Here is a 25320-nt window from a genome sequence, read left to right as displayed (position 1 = left end):
TAAGACTTCATAGAATCATAGAATCAACCAGGTTGGAAGAGACCTCCAAGATCATCGAGTCCAACCCTACTGCCATTACTAGACCATGGCACTAAGTGCCACATCCAGTCTCAGCTTGAAAACCTCCAGGGATGGTGAATCCACCACCTCCCTGGGCAGCACATTCCAATGCCTGAGCTCTCTCTCCAGAAAAAACCTCTTCCTAATATCCAACCTAACCCTCCCCTGGCAGAGCTTGAGTCTGTGCCCTCTTGTCCTGCTGCTGGTTGCCTGGGAGAAGAGACCAACCCTCACCTGACTCCAACCTCCTGTCAGGGAGTTGGAGAGGGTGATAAGGTCTCCCCTGAGCCTCCTCTTCTCCAGGCTGAACACCCCCAGCTCCCTCAGCCTCTCCTCATGGCACTTGTGCTCCAGTCCCTTCACCAGCCTCACTGCTCTTATCTGGACCTGCTCCAGCACCTCAATATCCTTCCTGAACTGAGGGGCCCAGAACTGTACACAGGAGATTCAAGGTATGACCTCACCAGCACCGAGTACTGGGGAAGAATCACTTCCCTGGTCCTGTTGAGCACGCTGGTCCTCATACAGGCTAGGATGCTACTCTTGTCTAGAAAAGGGTTCAGTCTCATTTGGAAGGAAGATATTAATTTTGAAAAACCTGTTCTAACATCTCAAATATTTTGGTATGATCAAATGCCTTCAAAAATCTGCTTCAGAATAGGTAAAGTGAGGTTCACTAGCTAAACTGACTTCAGGACAAGCCCAGAGAAACATACCTGCTGTAACATCAGCTCTCTTGAGCTTGTGGAGGACAATCACATTTCAAATTATCTAAGTTAAAGAAGTTTAGAAATGTATTTCCTTTCATCATCATCATAGAATTTAGGGGTTGGAATGGACCTTACAGATCATCCAGCCCCATCCCTCTGCCCTGGACAGGGATACCTCCTCACTAGATCAGGTTGCTCAAGGCTCATCCTGCCTGGCCTTGAACACTGCCAGGGTTGGGGCAGTCACCATGTTCCTGGGCAACTTGTTCTAATGTCTCACCACCCTTACAGTAAAAAACTTTTTTCCTCACAAGGATCAGGCCAGCCACCATGTCCCTGGGCAACCTGTTCCAATGTCTCACCACCCTTATGGTAAAAAACCTTTTTGTAATATCTGATCTAAACTTCCCCTCCTTCAGTTTGAAGCCATTAACCCATGTCCTACCACTGCAGTTCCTACCAAAGAGTGCCTCTCCATCTCCTTGGAGGCCCTTCAGAGATTGAAAAATTGCTCTGAGGTGTCCATGCAGTCTTCTCTAGGCTGAACAGCTCCAACTCCTTCAGCCTGTCTTTATAGGGGAGGTGTTCTCTGCTTGCTCTTCATTAGCCTCTTTGCAGCCAAACTAAAAAGAGATTTATTATTACCAGTATCCATTGACTATACCACTTCTCAATCAGCTTGATAACACTATTTTTTCCTCTGTAAAAGATGATCTTTTGACAATGTCAAGCATTCAAAGCTTGCACAGGCATTATTTATTTAGCCCCCCGAAAATTCTCTTACTCTAAATCTAGTTATTGTCCTGAAAAACAGCTTGGAAACTGTTAAACTAATCTGATCTCTCAATAATGCAGTTATACAGCATGGCATAAGGTAAGTTATACCACAGTACATCATCTTCCCCCATGCCCACAGAGTTTACTGACACATGCCACTAGTGGTAGTGAGGCAATATGGTGAATTGCCTCAGGTCACCAAGACAGCTAAACAGCAAAGCTTAAACCCTCCTATTTGTCCTCATCCAATCTCCCACAGCTGATTTCACTTAGAAGCAACACAGTTCTGATGCTAAGATAAGGAAGATTAGAGGAATACTGTGGCAGTATTGCTTAAAATCAGCTTACATGAGGCTTAAAACCATGCTAATATTGTGATAAATTTTGCCTAACATGTGAAAGATCAAACTCAGAGACACCTACAGAGAATGAACCTATGCTAAAACTGGTCACCAGGGTATATATGTAAAAGTCTTTCCTCTAGCAACAAACATTTTAGTCCCAGTTGCTTCCTTCTATCCTGGACTTCAACTTGTTACCCTTCAGTCACTGTCTGACAGCTGGTTCTGGATGTGCTATAGAGACTAATTTTATCATACATGCTCCTCTTTCCTTTCACAGTAAGAGATAAACATCTCTTAATTTTAACCCTTCTGGTTTTAGACCAACTTACTTTGGCTGTTAGCCTTAATTTCGCTCACCTAGTTTGGTTTGTAGCCACCCAATATTTGTGCTGGAACAAGGGGAAGGAAATGGAAAAATTCATACATTTTCCCATAAAGTTCTTGGAATACACTATTAAAAGAAAAAAAGTACTTCAAACTACACTGTCTCTGATTTCATACATACTTGTCACCTGAATTAATGCAAGGGAGAAGGGTTCAGTGACCCTCCCACTGCAGACTATGTCCCAGTTAGCAATACTGTGTTCACCTTCAAATTCTGACCAGCTGTGTAGGGAGGCTCCTTCCTGCATGCCAGGCTGTGCACTCATCTCAGTTTTACACAAATTAACTATCATTCTCATCTCACTTATGCCTATTCTTGGCCATTTACTCTTAAGACTATTTCTGTACAAAAGTATCTGGTCATTTGGTTGTGTGAGTCAGTGTAAGTGACAATACTTAATGCTAAACTAATTTCACTCTAGAGGCAGAGCCATATACTGCTCTGTCCCATTTTGGGACAACTGACATGCTACAGCAAGTAGCACTTCCACAGGCAAATCAAAAGAGATTCAGTGAGGTTTAGCACAGTCAGGAACATGAAGAAGGATCCTGGACAACAGCAAAAATCCAGTCTAAAGAAGACACTAACCTTGCACTACAACTTGCTGAAGGAAGGATTATGATGGAGGTAGAGCAAGAGTTCTATAGCCTAGAAATATATTCAATTTCCTATTTGCTATAAGAAAAATAACATTTGCACCATTTAATTTCTTAATTTGCATATAGCAAAGAATGGGTAACCTTCTCTATATCTGGTTTAACTACAAGCCAAGCTCAATGTGTTCAGAAGTTCATAGTGCAGACACTGTTACTGGAAGTTGAGATAAAACAAATGGTCACTGTAACTGATCCATTCCCTCTGCTGTACACTGACAACTTGAGTCAAGAAAAACCTTTCTTGGTTTGGCAACTGGCAGACAAATTACACATAGAAAGCTCCAAAGAGTTAGTTGATTTCTCCATTTCTCTGGCTTTTTTTTTAAATCGCTCAGTACCAAATTCTACTATACCTTTAGTGCAGTGACTCACTAATGTGGTCCATGTTGAGAGCAAACATCAAATTCAACCACAAAGGATCAATCCTTCTAGAGTATCTCTGGCTACCAAGTGGCAGGGATAAGACTGTACATTCATTTTACAATTCAGTGTTGGAAAGTTATCTTATTAGCAAACTAGAGCTGAGTTCTATTTTGTCACTGAAATACTCTATGGTAACTTCTGATTTTGAGGTAAAAATAAAAGTTTTTGTTAGCTGTCTGCTACCTGAAGTTAATTTAAGTCCCAGCAGACTAACAAGTAGTTCAGCTAGTTACTCTTAATTGTTTGATAGCCAGGGAAAGCAGCTCCCCATCCAGGCAGAGTGAAATTGCTGTGGTAAGAGCCATCACTGGATAGTCTTGAAAGTCTTACTAAAGCTTAAAGAATAATTTTGAAATTTTTGACAGTGATACATCAGTAAGTCTTTTCCTCTTTAATTTAACCAAGTCAAATGAAAACAGACAAAATGAGCCTTAAGAGAAAGCTACTCAAGCCTCAGTACCATCTACACAAACCTATTTGGGAGAGTGTGTTAATTCTCATGTAGGAGTAGACAGTAGGTAGTGGCATCTGGGAAAAGCTTCCACCTGAAACTATGAAATGCATTCCAGACACACCATCTTGGGTATGGAATTTAAAACCACATTCAACTAAAAGCATGTGTGACTGCCTACCACAGGCAAGACTGGCCACATGCACACATACAAAAGCAGCATGCAATAAACAAGCAAACTCTGGAAAACTTTCAAATGGTCAAAACCTGATTTTCACTAGTTCAGTGAAAGACTGAACTCACCTTCTGAGGTAAACTGGCAATTTTCTGTATGATACCTAACCAGTACAGCATGCACTTCCCAGTCTCCTCCCTTTCAGTAATATATATGCTGCACTAACAGATCTCTTACCCAAGTTCTCCTACAGCTCTGATTTTTTGGAAACACTGGGATACTCCTGATTTGCAGTTTGGTATAGCTAATATAGGTAAGTCATGCAGTCCTGCTGGGAACTGAAGGATACTATTGCAACAAGCATTATTGGCAGAGAAACACCTCCAAACACAGCATTTGGATTTTTGTACAGTCACACAGAGCTTCAGCATCAAAAGCTACATAATAAGAAGAGTTTATTGATTCATGCAGTAAAGACCTGGGGTGGGGACAAAATGGAAGAGGTAGTTACCTCAAAGCCATGAACAGGAGGCCTTTCCATATTACATGCATGTCTATCTTGCTTTATTTGCTGACAAAACTTTTACTAAAGGCTTTAGAGTCAAGATCCTCCAACAGTTTGCTGTGGCTGACCAGTGAAAATATTTGTCACCTCCTCCATATGCCCTACTCACTTACAAAGGGAAAAATGTACAGATTATAAAAAGGAAAATAAAGCCAGATTATTCAGAAAAATCTACCATGTGAAAGGCAATGTCTTCTACATTTTGTGGTAAGAGAAGTAATTACTGTGTGAGTGACTAATATTAGTGCCTATAAGTTGTTGTCAAATAGCCTCCAGAATTTATGAATTATGATAAAATAACTATCCCAGTCACTAATATATCCTATTTGTCATACAGTTGCAGGTTTCTTGGAAGATCTGATCACAAGTTAAATCAGTGCTCCTATTCTTTACCAATATGTTCTGTTATCCCAACTGTTTCTGGGAGACAGGCTGGGAAGATTCTCCTTGTACAAGATCATTTTGAGTGCACAGAGTCAAGAGACCACATTGGGGCTCACTGCCTGCAAAGACATCATGACTGCCTAAACCTCATCTTCATGGGGAGAAACTGACGGTTAGTTACACCTGAGGCAATTCTAACATTTGTCTACAGAAAACAGCCCTTGTCAGGACAGACCATCAGTTCAACATCAAAAGTAACAAACACAGCTAAGACTGACAATCACTTAAACGCTGCAATAGCTTTTTATCCTTCTATGTTTACAAGACGTTTCAATCACTCAATGCAATTGACTACTAAAAATCCTCTCAAACATAAAAACATCACCGAGCTCAGCCTTGCTACTAAGCTGCAAAGTCAACAGTTACAGCAAGTATTCTGTCAACTCCTTGTCTGGTGATGCCTCAAGAAATGTCGATTTGGACAATTGCAAAAACAATCTCATATCCCTCTTGCCCCGTAAAAGCTGAAGGACATTTAATATGAAGATGTGCCAAAGTGTTTCAGGCTTTCTAGCATACAAAGTACTACCAGTACCAGCAGTCACAGAACACCTACTATTAGTAGCCTTAGTGATTACAAAGGTATGGGAAGTATGTTAAAATGGAGAAAAGGCTAGTGAATCTTTTACACCAAGGGAAAAATAAATATCTCTGAACCCTTCAATGTGTGAATTGCTGGGTAAAAATACTTAGCTGCAGAGGGAACTGACACCTAGACTCAAACTATGCAAGTAAGCTGTAAGAAACTTGCACCATATTGGCTTTTCTACAGAAAAAATACACATTTGCTGTAATAATAATTAAAGAAATAGATTTATTACTAGACATGAGCAGGTAAAGCAGTTGCTGCCACAGGGCAGCCAATGCATTTTAAGTTTGAACCAGGAGCCTCCATTGCAGAAGTGGTAAAAATCTCCTAATTTGCTTTCAGCATCCTTTAAGAGGCTAGAGCTTAAAACCTGGCAATCCACTAGCAGTGAACCATTTATGGAAAACCTCATCTTACCTAGCCAGTCTCAGCAGGCAGCTCATATATTTTCATTCTGTCAGAAATTTTGGCATCTGCTCCAGAAAACTGGCATTATATCAGCAGCTAGCACCAAGTGTAACTTATTAGCTACAGTGGGAATGAGATTTGTATTCCATCTCTGGTCCTCGCAGCAAACACTTGGGTTGTGATCTTCCAAGAACACCATTTGTGTGCTTGAAGTATTATGTAAAAAAGACTATCTGGTCTTGCCTCTATGATGTTAGAAGGTCTCCAAACGATAAATTAGAAAGTGGATGTCGACAGAAAAACTGTCCTGCCAGAAGCCTCTAATTGTTACACATTCTCCTTCTGACACTGTAGCTGTAAAACCAACTGACTCAAATTTTTTAAACTAATTTTGCCTCAGAAATGGGAATGTTGTCTTCATGACTGCAAGAATCCCTGTGTGCACTCCACCACAACCACACAGCAGCCCTGCACACATGAGCACATACAGACTCTGTATTCACTGCTGTTTTGAACATGCCACAAGCACTGATGAAGGATTTTGGTAACAAAGGAGAGTAACAGTGATCAAGAGGCACTAATGTCTAAATTTACTTCACTCAGAAGGAAAGCCAATCTCGTGAGGCACTGCAGAAGCTGAAGAAATAGTTCTCATACAGCTGACATAAATAGCATGTGTAAGCAGCATTTAGTATCATTAACAGATGGTCATGAAACTGGTAGTTCTCTATTTCCACAGTGAGGTGTGATACATACAACTACAACAAGGAATCACCAAGTAGTAACAGCAAAGGTATAATGCATCAAAAGTAGCAGAAAATATGCCAGCACTCAGGTATGGCACTGACATTGAGCACATTGATTTAAAATTTAGGCCAGCTTATTTTTTCTCTTGGTGCCTTTTTCTGTTTGTTTGTTTTAAATATCACCTTCAGCATGAATTTATTTGACTTAAAAAAGTTAACTCCACTGTTTTACAAGGCCTCTATGTAGAAAAAACCACCTATTTTCTGAGTTAAGTCAACACCAAGTTACACAGGTGTAAGCATGTCACTATATACAAATGTATTTTATTATGTGATATTTTTGTTTCACACCTTAGATATATTTTCCTCACATAGCCTGGGTAATGCTGCCTATATGCCAGCTCTGACAGGTAGGGATGTCACCTGCTGTTGGCCAAAACACTCTGCTCAGCTATCAGCAAGTAATAATAAGCCTTTCAGTTCACATCTTTAAGTTGCCAGAACATTTGACATGGTAATAGTTTCTTCTCCCTCCTAAGTTTCAGATAAATTGATGAGCAAGATGGGCACAGTGGCTCTTCAAGTGCTGCACTCCCAGTTCCATATATGCTGTAGGTGTTAAGTGCCTAAGAATGGTTCTAAGACAAGACCTATGTCAGGAGGAGATGGACTGAAGTTCTACACCATTTTATGTAGAGTTATCTACCGAAAAATTCAGTTCCCCAAAGTAGCAGAGAACATTTCAACAGTTGTATATCGTTTTATCTTCCCTTTGAGAAGCAAATCTTTTCAGAAAGCTCTGCTTTGCTCAGTTTTATCAATTGTCATTAATAAATGAAAACTGAGGAACAGCCTGTTCCACCACTTTCCAGAACAACCCACCTCACTACTGGTTGTCTATTTAAAGATTTTGAAGAAACTTGATGTGCTATGCTGTAATGACCACCCCTTTTAAACGACAGGGGATTACCTACACAGATTACTTGCTTGCAGGGCTCTGTGTGAAAAGCCACTGCCTCAGAATTCTTGGAACCTGTGGAAGACCCAGTCACTCCAACCCACTTCAGAACAGTTGATGAGCCACATGTTACTTCCCCATCCACCACCATTACTAATATTTTATTTTAGGATGCCAACTTCAATGACACAAACCCCACAGAGAATCTGCCATTTGTTTAACAAATTATAAAATTACAAGATTGTAGTGTATAAGTATAGAAAAACAAAATGGCTTCCATTTCTGCTTGAATTTAGCATTCTAATTTTACACTATATTCATGAACTGTTGGGTCTGAAAGCCTATACAATGGTATAGGAGGTTGTAAACTCCAACACCAACAAAACTTTGCAAGTGAGAAAGTTTTTTTTCCGAGTTATTCTAAAAAAGCTCTAATAAATCTAACTTCAACACTGAAGAAATTTCATGATTATGTAGCTGATGAACATCTATTCTTTGAAATGCATCTAACCTATGAGGACAAGTTGAAGTTAACATTAAATATCAGGTAAAGAATGCACATCTCCTATATCAATAGTTAACAGCACCCATGTTTAGTTTAAGGTACTTCCAAAAAGGTCTCCCTAAAAATCACAGAGTTGAAGCAAAGTACTGTTTAAAAAGGAATCTCGGATAAAATGTTTTATATCAAACTGAGCCAAGACTGACATCTTATTTTAGTTTTATACTCCTATTAATTCTGTTTTGCCCAAAGAATTTGTGATCTAATTAAGTGGTTTAACATACATTATTCTGCAGTTGCCATTTACCCACAAAGTGCATGTCTGGTTAAAAATGAAAAATATTTGTTCACTGTCTGCACTGTAAGTTTATAGCTTGCAGCTAAAACAGAAAACCTCTACAGATTAGACAAGCTGTTTTCTGAAGTAGTTGTTTGCTTGTAGGTATGTATTACCATACTACATGGAGATGTTTTCTAGGTCAACATAAAAAAGCCCTGTAAAAGTGCAAGTGATCCAGCTATCTTTGATGAAAGACAGATCAAGTTAAGGGGCACCACACAAGGTAATGGTCTGTTTGTTTACAACAGGATTCCATGACTAGACTAAACTTGCCTCCTCCTCTGAGGTGCCTAAATATTAACTGCTACCAACACTTTTTGATAACTAAGACAGTATTTTCTTTTCCTGCTTCCTCTAGTCAATAAATTTCCTTCTTTGCCTCCAGTTCAGCACAAAAGATCCAAGTCAAAAACCCTTTCATTCCAAAGCATATCCTGAATGGCACAAACCAGCAACACTTGCATTCTGCTTTGCACAAAGTAATAAACATTGCTAATGAAGCTCAGCTGGAACAAAATTTAAATAATAATGTAGAAGACAGAGGGCTAACATTTTTAGGGTGATAGGGCTCTATGCCCCTATCTTGAAGGTCACCTGAAAGGGACACTTGTACACTGAATTCAAAATTAAGTAGCAGGCTATATTCAGAATCATTAAAAATGCCAGAAATCCTAAGATCATGTGATTTTTATTCAACTGCTAAACTTTCCTTCATTAAAAGAAGGGTGGAAAAAAAAAAGTGACACATACCATCACTGATATACCTTTGGTACATGAATTAGAAGTGAGGGTGAGGCAAGGACAAAGTGCATGTTTTCATATACCACCAAATGCCTTAAAGTGTGTTGGAGGAAATACCCAATTTCCATTTGTCCAATAAAACAGCTGAACACTTTTTCCTCACTCTAAAAAGATAGTATCTTTGAACATTCACAAGTAGTTTTTCTTCCAATTTTATGTTTAAAATCCTTCTATTCTCAATTATGAGCTCACTTTAAAATGGTGGATTTAACTCACTGCTGCAAAACAGCAAAGAGGCACATGTGTGAACCATGTAGCAACCACTGATCTCATCCAAATATAAAGTCAAAAGTAAACATAATCAAAAGGAATTCAGGATCATTGTGCAAGTATGGCAGCACCTTTTAACATACTATGTTTGAGTTAGTAAAGTTACTATTTCAGTGTATTTTATACTCCCAATTTCAGTAAAAGACAAATTAAAGCCCCCGGAGAAATGTATGCAGATTATGAATATGCAGATTAAGGAAAACAGTCTTTAAAAGATCAAACAGCATTAAGCACATCAACTTTCCACTGCATATACCTCTGCACAAACATTGTACTTCAGCTGTGCTACATGCTTCAGCAAACTCCTCAATGTTTATTTGCAGAAAACTACCAGCATGATCTTCCACAACACAGAAGAAATCATCATATACAGAACAGACTAGCAAAATCCTGCTAATTTAGTGAGAACTTCCATGTATTCCCTGCAGCTCACATGGTTGCGAAGGTACAGTTGATAACAGTAACTCAATTGTATAAAAACAAAGACAAACCTGGACCTGCTGAAAAGCTTTCAGTCTCTTCTTGAATCTAGAAGGTAAAACAAAATCACATCCTCGAGCTAGCAGTGCCAACTCCTTTCTTAGATCAGGATCTTGCCGCAAAGAAATCTCCTTTATCCTCATGCTTTCGGATTTCATATAATGTCTCTGTGTGCCAGTCCAGGCACTTGAGTCCCAGTAAATAGCAGAGCTGTTGTATTATCACACAGTGCCACTTAAAGCAGCAGCTGCGCCCGAGTTCTGGGATATTATAAGAGTCAGCTCAACTTTGTCCGCTCCATACATTAAAGGGAACTTGGCTGGAACTGCCAAAACAGATTGGAAAGTCACTTTGGGGGCCTGCCCTTTCGTACAGGCATTCCAAAGTCTAAATGGGACAGTATGGAAAAAACCAAACCTGTTTGGAGGAGCATCTATAAAAGCAGCTTCCAATTTTAAAAAAAGCCCTACAGGAATGCGGAGAGGCGAGTCGTGGTTATTTTGCAGCTTCCTCCTCCTCCCATCCCCCTCAGCTTTCCCTTCTGTCACAAAACACTCACTGTCTCACTTCAATGAAGTACCTCGCCGAAGGATAAGGCTTATTACACAGCAATTAAATTCCTTTTAAACTCTTCAGTCTTTCAGTGGGAACCCTATTACACTGGGAAAACCAAGGCAAAGACAGGAAAAGCTGCAGATAGACTTTCCAAGTGGTTCACATAATCGTTTAAAGAGATTTTTTATGTTCATCTAGATCTATGTTACTGTATGGCAAGACTCTAATAATTTAAATGCTAAGGGAGAAAGCAGCAGCAGAAATGAGGCAAATGTTATCACACTGAAATACTTTAAATCATGTTTCACCAAAAAGCTACATTAGAAATATCAATGATAACACAAAACTTGAAAAAAAGTAGATAGGATACTTTCTTTTCTCCTCAAACAGGAGCTTTGTAAACATTACATCCACATACTAGATTGCATACTTGTCACATTTCAGTAGCACTAAAGTTAGAGTCAGCTACCACTCCACTCTATTTTCAGTGTATTGAATCTCAAATACGTTTTATGGGGGTGGTGAGGCCAAGTTTTAGTCCACAGCAATATTCTTCATGGACACAGAAATCTGATAAGCTTTTGTGGAAATTGAAGTGACCTTCTGTCCTTCCTCCTTTACACCATTAGGTACATTAATTGGTAACTGGTGAAGCTGTCACATTTTAAATGGGTACACCTTTATCACAGCAATCTTTAGGAAATGCTGATATTTTTATGACTTTTTTCAAATATCACCATTACAGTTATGGGTATGGCAACTCCTGCTATTCCAGTTCAAGCTGTCAACACTCAGTGTCTAATAAATAGGCAGCATACAAATATCTTGAGAGAATTTAGGGGTGCTAACAGCATAAATGTAAAGATCTGGCCCGTATTAGTGTTTTCATCCCTCATGCTTTAAATAAGGCTATTTTCTTGGTCACACAAAGATGTACACAGCCCAAGAAACACTAAACAACTCTTTCACCACTAAGCTAGAGATTTCTCCTACTGGATGGCACTATCTTACTCCCAATATAATCTTTAGCCCTATTTATCCATTCATAGCCATTCTGTCATGTAACAGTCTATCAAATCCCCACAGTAAGTATCCTTGTATGATTAAGAAAAGGAAACAATGGAAAAAGTACTAGTGAAACATGATTTGTGTTAACTGGATCCTTTTTTAGTTTGTCACGCACTGTTAGAAAGTAAATTATGATAAAACACCTGTTTTCTTGGTTTTAGCTTAGCATCCAGCTCCACATCCCCCTCACACACCTTCCACCTCCAGCTTCTTTACTGCAACTCGTTATGAAGATATTTATTTCTTTCGGAAATGGGAGAACAAGGAAGGAATTGACGAGGCAAGAGTCAGACATGTTGTGGTTGGCATGACCAGACTGCCAAACTGCATGGAACAAAACTGGCTGTCACTCACTCTCTTTCAGGATGACTAAATCAAATAACCTAGGATAAACCTTGGGCCACAGGGAAGCCAGCAGGGAACTGGGCATACAGCACACAACAGCAGCATGCCTGGAACTTGAGATGAAGGACTGAGGTGTTATAGTAAAAGAATCCTACTCTGGCAACAGATACCCAGTTCCAGACCAAAATGTTTGTGGAAGGTCAGGAAGGTTGTATTGCAAAGCAGATTGCATTTCAGGTTAGGCAAAACAGGCCCTACTTGAGGTAAGAAAAGGTACCTTCCAATCTAAATTTCCTTCTATTTTCATCCCTTTTCACCAGGTGATGCACTCACCTGCTACTGCATTCACAGCCTTGTTTGAGGTGGCTGTAGTAGGTCATTAAGATGACTGACTGCTGTGTGGACAGCTAACCTGAAAGACAGGAGCTCCAGGTCACCTGAACCTGCTGAAGAAGCCTCAGTAAGAAATCAGTGTTCTGAACTCCGTTTTGGAAAGAGTTGTATATTTACTTCCTTTTTTCAACTGGAGTCCATCATCACTTAACCAGCATACCATGTCCAGTATTTTGAATATTCTGCATTTCTTTGTAACCATAATGGCCTAAGGTAGGTGTTAAGTCAAGCCCATTGTTAGCCTAATACTGTCTTAGCACTACGGTTTCAAATCTTGCAGTCATTTACATACCTGAATGCAGAATAGTTGTCAAAACTTCACAAATTGCAATGTAGGAAGAATCTACATGCAATTAAGTACACTTCAACACACTGGCAGCTACTAATCACCTCCTTTTTACCATCTTAAGGGAAAAGCGTTTTGTATTGCTACATTTAAGGAGATTGAGCATTTGTAAAGCAGCATGGTCAAGAATCCCAAAATCTGTTTAAAACTTTTCAGCCATGAATTAGCCACAGGGGAAGGGCAAAGTCAGCTTCCATCCAGATTGACCTAGGGGTGTTCAGGTATAGTGTTACATTTATTCTAAATCTGAATTCTCTCTAGCGAAAGCTAAGGCAAAATCCTTTAGTGGGTGAAGGGCTGGGTGCCAGCCATGAAGCCGTTTGAGTATCCTGGCAGCTTATTATTAGCTAGATAAACAAACAGAGGGGAAGATGCATGCCCAGAGCTTCCTTCCAAAGCCAAAGATACACACTATGAATGGATCTGACTCAAGGGACTGTGGCTAAAGAGTTTACCACTTTAAAAAGTGATCTCAACACACACAAGAGTAACACAGCACAAACATGATATTTTGGGTAATGTAGAGGGAATAGAAACTTGAATACCTTAAATACTAAGTAGTAGCCTACAAAAATGGAATTTCTTGTCAGAAGCATATACTGACAGTGGATTTGAAGTCTTAGGCGACCAAGGGGAACTGACATCATCTTTGGAATAAAGCATCCCAGCGTTACAGGAAGCCCCCGAGAAAATAAATTAAACATGTAATAAGATGTATGCAGCCCTACAAAACCTTTAGTTGCTGGGGTCCAATCTTCAACCCAGACACACGTGAGCCAAGATGACAAAGCCTGTTTGGCTTCTGGAGGCAGAGCAACCCCCAAGGGCAACAGTGTGGAACCTAACAGAATCCCTCAGCCTGTGATGCTGCAGAAACCAAGAGTGGTTCCCAGGTTAACTATGGAAAGAGAACTGCTCGATCTCCACAACATTATGCAAGTAATGTAACTTTTTTAAAAGTCACTGATTAGCGAGGGACAGAACACAGCAGTTAACTAAGGCAAGGCAGGACCTTTCTCAGTATAGAAAAAAAAAGATCAAACAGCATGAGCAACTCAGTACTAAAGATGTATTTCAGAGTTTAAAGTGGAAAAAGGGCACTATTAGTAGAAGGAAATAGTTCAGGAAGATGCACAAAAAGCTAACGATGCTTGATAAAATACAGCTACTGTGAGGCAGGAAATACAAAGAGGAAATTACATTAAGTATACCAGAAGACAGACAAATGAAAGCATCAATTCTTTGCTAAACTAACAAAACAAGAAAAAACATTAAAAAAAAAAGCACCCCTGAAATGCTGAGTTCTTTTTTCCTCACAAAAAGTTGTAATTAGATGATCACCATGATTTAATATTACCAGGAATTATTTCTAGACCAGATAGTCCATACTTGGCCTTTGATATACTAGAAGATCCTGGAACTAGTTTCTTGCTAACTTCTCATTTCTAACTGCACCACATGGGGAAAGAACAAGAGGACAATGCACTTGTGAGCTGAACAGAATAATCAAGTGTTTCTATCCATCTCTGACTCTCCTTTGGAAGGGAGTCATCCCTTTTCAGTAGTACACTGACAAAGCCCAAGGGAGATACGATGTGTAGAAACAAGAAGGAATCAAGTTATCATGCTCATACACAGCTACCAGCTATGCAAACTGATTGCCTTAACGTTATTGACAGTGCTTTGAGTATGGCATGCAACACTGATGAACTGCTAGATGTTGACACTGTGCAGTTAAGAAATCTACCTTCACAGGCAGAAACTGATCCTTTGGCATTGGAAAGAAGTTCATGTGAATCTAGGCCTAGAAGCATATTTTTTTTCCTGGGAGGATGCAATGTCTCCCCCTTAGAACAGGAAGTTTTACATGGACAAGTCTTTTCTAATGATTATTTAAATTTTCCAGTACCCTTGGATTAGACAGAGTAATGCTTGGGAGGTTCTTCCCACAGTTGCTGGGAGAATCAAGAACTCTTAGGGGGCAAGACAGTGGATAAAGAGGCAGCAGTTGGATGTCAGATGTGCAGTCACGCTGGTAGGCCAGCAAAGCTGGGCTGATCAGATTCTCTGCACATTACCAAAAGAATGCCACGTATGAACACCATGCCATGGGCTGTTATCAGATAAGTAAGATAAGATACATGTCACCTTGCTATGATTACACAGCCTGGACTCCAAAGACATAACATGGGCCTTTTTAGGTTGCTAACTGTATCTGACAGGCTAACTTCAGCAAGCATCAACACTAGATGTTATAAAATCAAAACCTGACAGTAATTCATAGTTTATATATTTCTCAGGACAATTTTGGTGTTCTGACATCTCAAGAAAACATTACCAGTTTACATTCTATGTATTTACGTACAGAATAAACTGAATTGTAATGGAAACAGGTTGTTGGAATAGTTCTGCAGATGGACCCTATTAACTATTCATGATCTTTAGATTACTCTATTGAGCTTATGAAAAGCAGGACCATGCAAATTGATGATGCTCAGGTGACTATTGAAAAGAAAAAGACAAACAAAGAATCCAGTATGGATTACAAAATTAAAAGCACACTTGCTGTAATAAAATGCTGAGTTTCTACATTTCAGATGAACTGTGATGTTACAGAGAGTCTCCACAGAGGAAGCTACAGTCCATTTGTAAGTTTACCAAGGTAAATCTCTGAGTAGCACAACAGATTGAAATGAAAAAAATCAGGCTGATTCAGAATGCCAGATTTTCCCACAAGAGCCAACAGCTTTTACAACAGAGTCTAATGTTATGCATTACACAACTTCTCAAAGTCACACAGGCCATTTTTGATATTTAGTCATTTCTAGATTGCTATTATTTACCTTGTATCACCTTAATTTACAAGCTGACAGAGTACTCCAGTATAAAGAACATGAATGACAATGTTTTATAACTGTCCAGCAACTTATTTAAACATTGCACCAGCTGTTCAGTTCACAAACTGAATTTTCAATTAATCTCTTCAAAAACATCATTTCCAAAACTAGAATGATTGGTGTATGAAAGTACAACCACTACTTTAAATCCAGCATCACAGGCTACCACAGCATTTAATTTAGACCCTGAAATCATAAGACAATAATTCTGAGTCAGTGACAGCTGCAGGACAGCTTCTTCCTTACGCTTTCACTTGAGATTTCCCTCCCTGAAGATCTTAAAGCAAAACCAACAAACTGAGAAGTTTAAGATGCAGATTTTGTTCTACAAGCCTGTCAGTAAAATCACAAATTGTTAATTTACCAACCAACAACAGCATTTCTGCTAGAACTTCTATAGAGACTTACTCTTCAGCTAACACTACTGTGCTGTTTTATCAGGGTGAAATCACTCCTGACACATGAAAGGGAGGCAACAGAAATTATACTGGTTTCTACAGAGCTAAATGAAAAGTTATGCACTTCCAAACTTGCAAGCAGGATACAGTGGTAAAGGACAAAGCAAAGAGAGGAGGCAGAGCAAAAAAAGGTGGTCACTGGTAACCAAATCAACTCTAGCTTTTGGTTTGATAACTACAGGGGCAACCATTGCACATGCAGAAATAAGACCCAAGTAATAAGACATCTTACAGAGATGTAACACCACAAATACATTTTCAGAACAGAAATAGTACTCATTAGCAATTTCCTCCAATCTCCATTACTGCAAGTCTTTATGTGAAGCCTAAATTTTTAAGCATTTTAGAAGATCCTTCTGAAATACTAAGCTTAAGTTTGTCACTTGATAAATAAGAAAGTACTCAAAACTTTAGGTGGTGTTTTCAGTGTGCTAAAAGCAAGTATGACAACAAAATTGGTGACCTTTTGTTTAAAAACTGAGGATACAACAGAAGACAAAGTATTTGCTGTAAATGATGACTATTTATTAAGACTATTAGTAGATGGAAGAATAAATCTAGCTCATCATTAAGTGTTTTCAATACTGCAAAATTTCCAATAGTTTACTTTATTTCTTAATGAAGTATATCACAAAGATGATTACTTACAATATAACAGTGATGATCATATCTTGTAGAAATGTTTACAAAATGCAGAAATTTACAAAATGTTTATCAATACAAATCTAGCTTCTAAAGGGATAAAATTGTTTAGAAACTGTTCTGGTTCTGCTGAATTCAAAAACCAGATCAAGTCAAGTCATTTGATAAGCTCTGCAAGCCTAGTTTTGTCAAGAAGGTCAAATCAAACCTTGGTCACAGTGGCACATTTACAATCCCATTTTACAGATATTTTGCAATTATTTTCTTGTCATCCACTCCTAAGGTTTTTCCCCTGCATTTTCCCTTCACATAGATTTTTACAAGTGCTGTGAAAGTCTCCTTGTAGACCTCCCACTTATCTCACTTGCTGCCTGAAATCAAAGTTGCTAGTAAGATCTGCATAGATAAGTATATAAGGATAGTTCCATGTGAAATTATACTAAGAAGTGTGCACAAGGTTAATTAAACATATCCCAACAGCCCATTATTTCTGCAAGTACCTGTGGTAAACAAATGGTACATGGTGGCTCTACAGTTCCTAGTTGGTTTTTTACATAGAATAGTGATTGCTATGCAAAAGTGGCACATCTAACATGAAGTACTAGAACACACTTTTAAAAACCTCTCTTGGTCACTCGTTAGCTTTCTGTGGACTCATTTCAGGTTGTATCTGTTGTTTGCAGACTACAAACTAACCTTATCTACCAAGACCATCTGGTTAACTTGAAGAAAACATCACACTACTCCAGCTCAACACAAAGGAATAATTTGCATATTATGTCACAGAGCACTAAATTTAGTAACCATCTGTGGTGAACAGCAAAAACCAAGTGTGTTTAACTGGTATCTTCTTGAATTAATGCAACAGCTTAAATTCAATGAATGTTAGGTAATTTAAGACAGCTGTATGTGTGAAGCCGCTAGATTTGCCAAGAGTTGGCAATACATGGCATTTTGCAGATTTTTCTCATAGCATTGCTTGCTGAAAAATTCTGTGCAGTCATTAACTAGGTCTGTCAGTGGACAAATGACTTCACTGATTGAGCTGCATTAATAGTTTTGTACTGAAGTTATCCCATACATAATTTTGGCCTCAAGCTTATTAGTTGCTGACATAGTAAGTGTAGAGCATATGGAAAGGTTCTCAACAATATAACACAGGTTCTCACGCATCACTGAAGGAAAAAAAAAAGAATGCTATCTCTTCTATAGCAATATCTAATTTCCTCTCAGATTGAACACCTGTTAAAAGAATGAGCTGTTTAAGTGACTGATGTAAAGCTATAATTACGCTTAAATGTTTTGAAAGACTGGACAGAGAAGCGACTGGAAGGAAGCAATGATCTCATACAGCTTTGAACTTTTTTTGTTTGACTTTAAGTGTCAGTTACTCACAAAGGAGAGAGTGATTAATAAATTTCATCCAAATTTGAACTTGTCCTATGTCAGGATTCAGGTGAATTTTAAATTTGAAGAAAGCCATACATAATTCCAAATTCCAGTTTTCAGCAGTAGAAATACCAAAAACTCTTAATACAGGATGCAGCACATAAGAAATAAGAGCATCCAGTTGGACCCTTTCAAGTGCAACTGCCACTTTGAAAGAGGACAAAAGTTCACTATTTCTTCAAACAAAGCACAATATGTAAACAGAATTAATACAAATGCTAAGAAAAGTAACATTTATATCCCAGGGTACAAGATGCAGATAGAATTAGGAGCACTACCAAGAAACTACCACAGTGAATAACTTTCAGTTTCTCGATTATAAATAAAAAGAACAGCTGGTTCTCTAATCGGGATAATGGTTCTTCTATTCCAAGCTATTCAGTACAGCAAAGCTTAAGAAGAATAGCACAACACACTACCAGTGCTGCTTATGCCGATTACAATTATTTCACCACACTTGAAACTAATAATGATTTTCTAGGAATACCTATAGCCACACTCTTAACATGAACTTCTGGCTGCCCTTCCTTTGCTGGCACCATAGAAGGAGCTTTATTGTGAACACACCAGTGCTGACATCTATCAGAGTACCCTGTTATCATTGTAAAAGTACATCAGTTTGATACCAGGTTATTTACAGTCTGCCTTTAAGTCACGGGCTTGACCTGAAAGCCAAGTCCATCATCCTCCCCACTTAGCAATGGGACATGGCACTACTAACACTATCTTTGCATAACACAGAGTTAGGGAGTGTATGTGTTAGACCACACTCAGACCTGCACGGCACAACCTGGTGTGCAGTGCAATGCTAATACAGCTTACATAACCCAGACTTAGCAGCTAACATTCCCTCTAGTATTAAGGTATAGGAGGTAACAATTCAGATGCAGACACTATAAGACTAGATGCTTGAAGTGTCAAGGCCAAAATCAAAGCTCAACATTTGAAAAGCTGACAGGATTCAAACCTTGTCATGTTTGTTGAATGACAAGGTTTCCTCGTACTTTTCTCATGTCTTATGAACATCATTTCCCTCTTTGCTGCTAGCAGATAGTAGTCCCCCAAAAGTACTTACAGTACACTTGCAGAAGATGGAAAAGTCCACCACTGGTCTAAAGGATGCAGGTAGAAGCCTAACTACCTTTAACTCACGCCCTCAGCACTCTTTTGTTTCAAGAAGCAACTGTTAAGTGTTATTGTACTCAAATTCTGGGAATGTTAAAAGGCTTCATTCTGGCTTCCCTCTAAACTAAAATGGATCCTGGTAGTACCAATCCATCTAAATTAACTGTTATAAACTTGGCAAGAATGGTATTGTGGAAAAAGCTATGCAGCTATATATTAAAACAGAAAAAAAATATTACAGAAATATGAGACAATAAGCTTTAATTGCCATGGGCTAACAAGACAGAGCAGTGTGCTCATCAAGCAAGGGATAGAGAGAAACCAATCCAAGAAGTACCTTTATATCAAAGGTTGACCCTGCAGAGAAACGGAAAATAACTTTGAAGTACTTCAGATCATATCACATTCTCTCTGCACCACCAACCCCCAAAATGCCCATAGGGAATTCTGTGAATTGTTTTCCCAGATGCCTTGCACACCAGCTGGTTAGGATTAAACATCTTGCCTGCGGCACCTTCTCAGCCTTGAGGACTGGCATTTCTGACAATGTGATGCACAGTGCACAATTGTGTATACCCCATATGTTTAAGACAATCCAGAGTGCCAGAAACACTGTTGAATCCATGGACAGTAGTGATAAGGGTTAAAAAAAATCTGCAACTGCTATTTTTCAAGTTTGAAAGCTACAGCTCTAGAACTTCTTCAAAAATATACTCAGAAAATATTGAAGACTGGAATGTTGAAACATTTCTGTGTCTGATTTTCTGTTATTTTAAGATTCAGTACATACAAATCACAGGGCTACTTGCAGAACACTAAGTGCTAGCAAGCACTTCACATCACAGAACAAAAGTGACCAGAACTTTGCAATTAGCATTTGTACAATGGCTACAGTCAGACACTGACCTCACTGTGAATGACACAATGCAAGTGAAGTACCTCCCCTAAAGGAAAAAACCAAACCCCTAAACAAACACTTTTTTGTTTTCATTACCACCAAAGCACACTCTAAGACGAATTTTCATGGTAGAATTCTGTCTAGATTTCAAAATGTTCATGTGGATTAAGCCAACAGTTCATTCTGAACATGGTTTTAAGTGACCTGTCCAGATGAACAAATCCTGTTTGAAGGAACTCATTTTTTTGTTCATCTTTATCATAAAGACCATGTAGGTTCTTTCATTACCAGAGAAAGTACTTTGGACTTGCTAATCAGGGGAGGCTTCAACTATCCTGAAAGGGAGCAAATCCTACTCTAACAAAACATTAGTGTTTCAGCAAAAAATACACAGCAACTTCCAAATTTTGGCTAAAAATGTAATCCTTCGACTTCAACTACAAGCTAACCTTTGAAAAAGAGAAAACATGGCCTTGAATACTATAGCTGACAGCTACAGTACTTTTAACACTGTTTAATGGCTGCCATCAGCACACCAACTTATTTTGCTCATATGCTACTGTTTAAAGGTCTAATTAGATTCCAGACTGGTCTTCCAAGAACACTTCCCAATCTGCAAAACACGTTTTGTTAACAAGCACAGAAACACGTAGCATGAAAATGTTGTTTTCCTATACATTCATATTTACTACCTGGTAATAACCTGAGGATGGCAGTTTTCTGTTATGAGCTTTATTGTTTGGCGTCCATCAATAAGGTTACAGGAACATTATAAGAAACAGGAAAAGGCATAGAGCTGTAATCAAATGTAGTGATTCAGCTCAGGGATACTGCAAACGTATCCTGCCAAAATGAGTTTAGTGCTTGTATGCTGCTTTATGAGAATTCCAGTCTACAGTTAGAAAAAGTTTAATAAGATGCTTAAGTAGACTTATATATAGTCCTAAAAGAAATAATCCTCCAGCTCCTTATGGCTGGATGTAAAAGCCATTCTCTAATACCACCCTCAGCCACACAGAGCTAAGCACATTAACTTATGCCATTTTCTAGGACTGCTATTTAGAATTTAAATCTCTATTACTGGACCTAGAGTGCAAGCTTTCTTTTCTAAAAAGCTATCTGAAACTTTTTCTTCCATTTATATAAATGAGATGAGGGCCTTGAACTTACTTAAACTCCTATGAGGTAGGTAAAACCACTGTAGCTTGATCTGTGAAACATAATTGATGCACAAACCCAGATGCATTACTGTTGACACTACAGTGAGTTTATGGAAGGAAACAAGGTACATTTTGCTTTCTATGAGAAAATACACTGTCATGGCAGAACATGCAATTATGCAACTCTTGTTGGTATTTAAGAGCTTATGGCTGTTGCAAACACAATCTACACTTAAAGATTAAAAAGCTTTTGGATGAAGCTTCAGTTCAGCTGAATAATAAAGCCATACATTCCTTACTTCTTGGGAACTTCCCCCAGTCCAAGTATTGAAAAAAAAACCCCAAGCAACCAACAAGCACCCAACCACCTAACCCTCTAGGTTCTCTCTCTCTCTCTGCACTATACAAACAACTCCAATCAAGAATGTTACTCTTCATTAATCTCTTCTAGCTCTTCTCTATGGGATCTACTCAAAGCAATCAACCAAGACACATGAAGTTAGTCAAGTACATCAAGCAACAGTTGCTTTTAATAAAAACTCTTTTGCTTGCTTTTATCCAATACAAGACTAAACTGAGCATCTGCTGACTTTCTACATTGCACTAGAACACGAAACATAATAGCGTGAACATACAAACAAAGTAAATCAGTTGTCATGCCCTGCTGCCTGGCACACAATTACACTTAAATACAAGTCCCTATTACTGTAAAATCAATCTAGAGAAACACTAGACTGAAATTGTGAGGTTTCAAATATCAGAAGCAGGGACTTCAAATTGCCAAGCTAGATGTGAAAATTAGTATTCGTGAAATCGAGAGAACATTTCAGATTAAATGTTTTAGTGCAAAACAATACTCATGGTTTATTGCTGTGGGTTGAAAGATAAGTATAAACATTCAATGCACATTGACAACAACCAAGAAATAACTGATACTCTTAAAGACCTGAGCTCTCTCCTCTCTACCCTTACCAACCTGAGCAGGTTTACCTGGGAGACCAGGTTCGGCCAGTGTATTGAGTTAGTCACCAAAGCATGTAGAGTGATTGGGAGTGATGACCTCTTACAGCTTGCCAGTATTATATTAAAAGATAAGTTTATAGTCCTATATCACAAAGAGCACACCTGTTCACAACTCCTGAAACTCCTCAAGAGCCTCAACAAGGCCAAGTGCAAGGTCCTGCACCTGGGCCAGGGCAATCCCCAGCACAGATACAAGGTGGGTGGGGAATGGATTGAGACCAGCCCTGAGATGGAAGACTTGGGAGTACTGGTGGATGAAAAGCTCAACCTGAGTTGGCAATGTGCACTTGCAGCCAACTATACCCCTGGCTGCACCAAAAGCAGCATGGGCTGCACCAAAAGCAGCATGGCCAGCAGGTCAAGGGAGGTGGTTCTGCCCCTATACTCTGCTCTCATGCGATACCATTGGGAGTATTACATCCAGCTGTGAGGCCCCCAGCATAAGGAGAACACTGATCATCTTGATGGCCTCCTCTGGACTTACTCCAACAGGTCCAAGGGCTAAAGCACCCTGCCTGTGAAGACAGGCTGAGAGCTGGGGTTGTTCAGCCTGGAGAAGAGAAGGCTCTGGGGACACCTTACCGCAACCTTCCAGTACATAAAGGGAGCCTACAAGAAAGCTGGAGAGGGACTTACAAGGGTGATAGGACAAGGGAGAATGGCTTTAAACTGAAAGAGTATATTTAGATATTAAAAATAAATTATTCAAATTCTTTACTGTGAGGGTGGTGAAGCACAGAACAGATTGCCCAGGGAAACTGTGGATGGCCCATCCCTGTGTTCAAGGCCAAGTTGGATGGGGCTTTGTGCAACCTGGTCTACTGAAAGGTGTCCCTGCCCACAGCAGGGGGGGTTGGAACTAGATGGCCTTGATGGTCCCTTTCAGTCCAAAGGATTCTATAATTCTACGATCCTATGAAGGCAGATCATACATAAGCAAAGCCTAAATTTATTAGTCACCACGTAAGTTTCTATCCAGTTTTGTTTTTATAATTTATGAAAAGGGCTAAAAACTACATTTGCAAGTTTAAAAAATAAAATTGAGGTTGGGGGCAGGGTTGTCATTCTTGCATAGAGAGCATTGTCTGTTACAAATCAAGACCTCATTAGAAAGGAAGCATTGAGTGTGCCATGCAGTACCAAAACAATCACTTTGTTAATATGCAGATTCATTGGAGCCAAATTTGAGTCTTGTACTAACAACACTGCCTGGTATCATTAGACAAAGGAATATTTGCAGTCAAGGCAGTATGTTACGAAAGGAACACAAATACAAGGACTTGCATTAATCCACAATTAGATTGCAAGGAGACAAGACAATCTTTTGGAAGTTTGGGCCACCTAGCCATTAAAAACAATGACACAAACATTGACATTCTATGGTCAGCACTGCTGCTTCACTCCACTCCCGACACCTCCTGTGGGGAAACTAATTACTTGCATAATTTGCCAATACCACAAACACAAAATTCAGTTCCATTTAGATGAACAAAAGTCTAAAAAAGGAGGAAAGAAACTTACTACTCTGGTTCCTGAGGATCGATGCGTTGCTCTAACATTAGAAGTGTTCCTTGAGCTAGATGGAGTTGCCAACGGAAGAGTAGTAGAAACTTGAGAAGGACTGAAAGTCAAAGGCAATCTGCTACCTCCTAATAGGCACTGCTCAGAGTTGGATTTTTTACTAGTGAGCATCTCATTTTTAGTGTTTCCTGAATCTGCATTACCAAGCTGTGTTTTCTCCTCATTCTTGATTCTTTTCAAGGAGTCCTTTAGTGCCAGCTGAGTTGCAGGCTGACTCAACCAGCACAAAAACAGTTCATCCACCTTCATTTTCAATACAGGTTGTAGAACTTTCCCTGATGACATTTTCTACCAGTTCCTCTGTTTTGTTGGTTGAAATTCAATGTAAAGCTTTGACAATCCTCTAAATATTCCACTTGGCTTTCAGTGCTTCACAGAATCCAAGGCTCCTGTTAAGAAAAACATGATTATTTAATCTTACAGTTTTAACAAAGTTTTGATATTTACTCTCTCAGAATACCAACAGCAGCTGAGAATTACACACTAACTTGTGACTTCAATAAGATGTTGCAAGTGCAAGCCATTATTTAGTCACAGTCAACTCCAATAATTCCTTTTAAATAATGGATAATTTCTTTTAAAAGCTTACTGTGAAAATGATTGAGAGTGGAGGAAGAAACTGCATTCAGACTTTCTGAAAGAGCTAACAAATATTCTCTAAGAACTTGTGTTTCAAAACACACATATTATGACAAATAGGCCTGAAAATATTTGTAACTGAATGTGCTAAGAGCTAAATGTCTAAGTAGTTGATACAAAGTCTTAATGATAAAACAGCAAAGATTTAAGGAGAAAGTTTTTCAGTCAAGAGATTCAGAACCAAAACTGAAGGTTCAATTTTCATTCTGAGGTCTGTGCTATCAATTTAAAATCTTGCATTGCCCCCATGTGAGTGAAGCCCAGCTGAATACTCAAAGACCAGTATCACAGTTATTTGATATTTGAAGAACATGCAAATACTTTGCTGAAGAAGCATTAAAACAATTCAGGAATGTGTAACACCTAGCAAATGAACACATTTTAAAAAAATTTATCAAAACTTAGTCCTCACCCCATGGCAGAACTATAAGCCTTACAATACTGCACCACTCAGATTTTCTAAACGTTTGTTTCAGAAACAGAATAACTTAACCTCTAAGTTGTGAAAGAAAGTCACATTTTTATTACTACTTTTTCAGGTCAACACCTTCACAGTGTTCTTGGCTCTGCTGAGCAGCCTTGCTTGCCTCAAGGACATAATCAATCAGCTTAGAAAACACCTCTGAGATCATGGAGTCCAACCTATGACCTAACACC

The 25320-nt window shown here is 38.9% G+C and overlaps 1 protein-coding gene across 1 annotated transcript in view; it reads right to left on the bottom strand.

Moving 5' to 3' along the window:
- PPP2R3B (protein phosphatase 2, regulatory subunit B'', beta) overlaps window positions 1-24309 on the bottom strand; it is a 46456-nt gene extending 22147 nt beyond the window's left edge. Inside the window, exon 1 of the mRNA XM_009080735.1 lies at window positions 23965-24309. Coding sequence (XP_009078983.1) covers window positions 23965-24309 — 345 coding nt within the window. The remainder of the gene's footprint in view (window positions 1-23964) is intronic.
- Window positions 24310-25320: the final 1011 nt, after the last annotated feature.

Source organism: Acanthisitta chloris, unplaced genomic scaffold (assembly GCF_000695815.1).
Source record: "Acanthisitta chloris isolate BGI_N310 unplaced genomic scaffold, ASM69581v1 scaffold14128, whole genome shotgun sequence".
NCBI lineage: Eukaryota > Metazoa > Chordata > Aves > Passeriformes > Acanthisittidae > Acanthisitta > Acanthisitta chloris.
The sequence above is the reverse complement of the archived record's forward strand: the minus strand, read 5'-3'. Positions and strand labels throughout refer to the sequence as shown.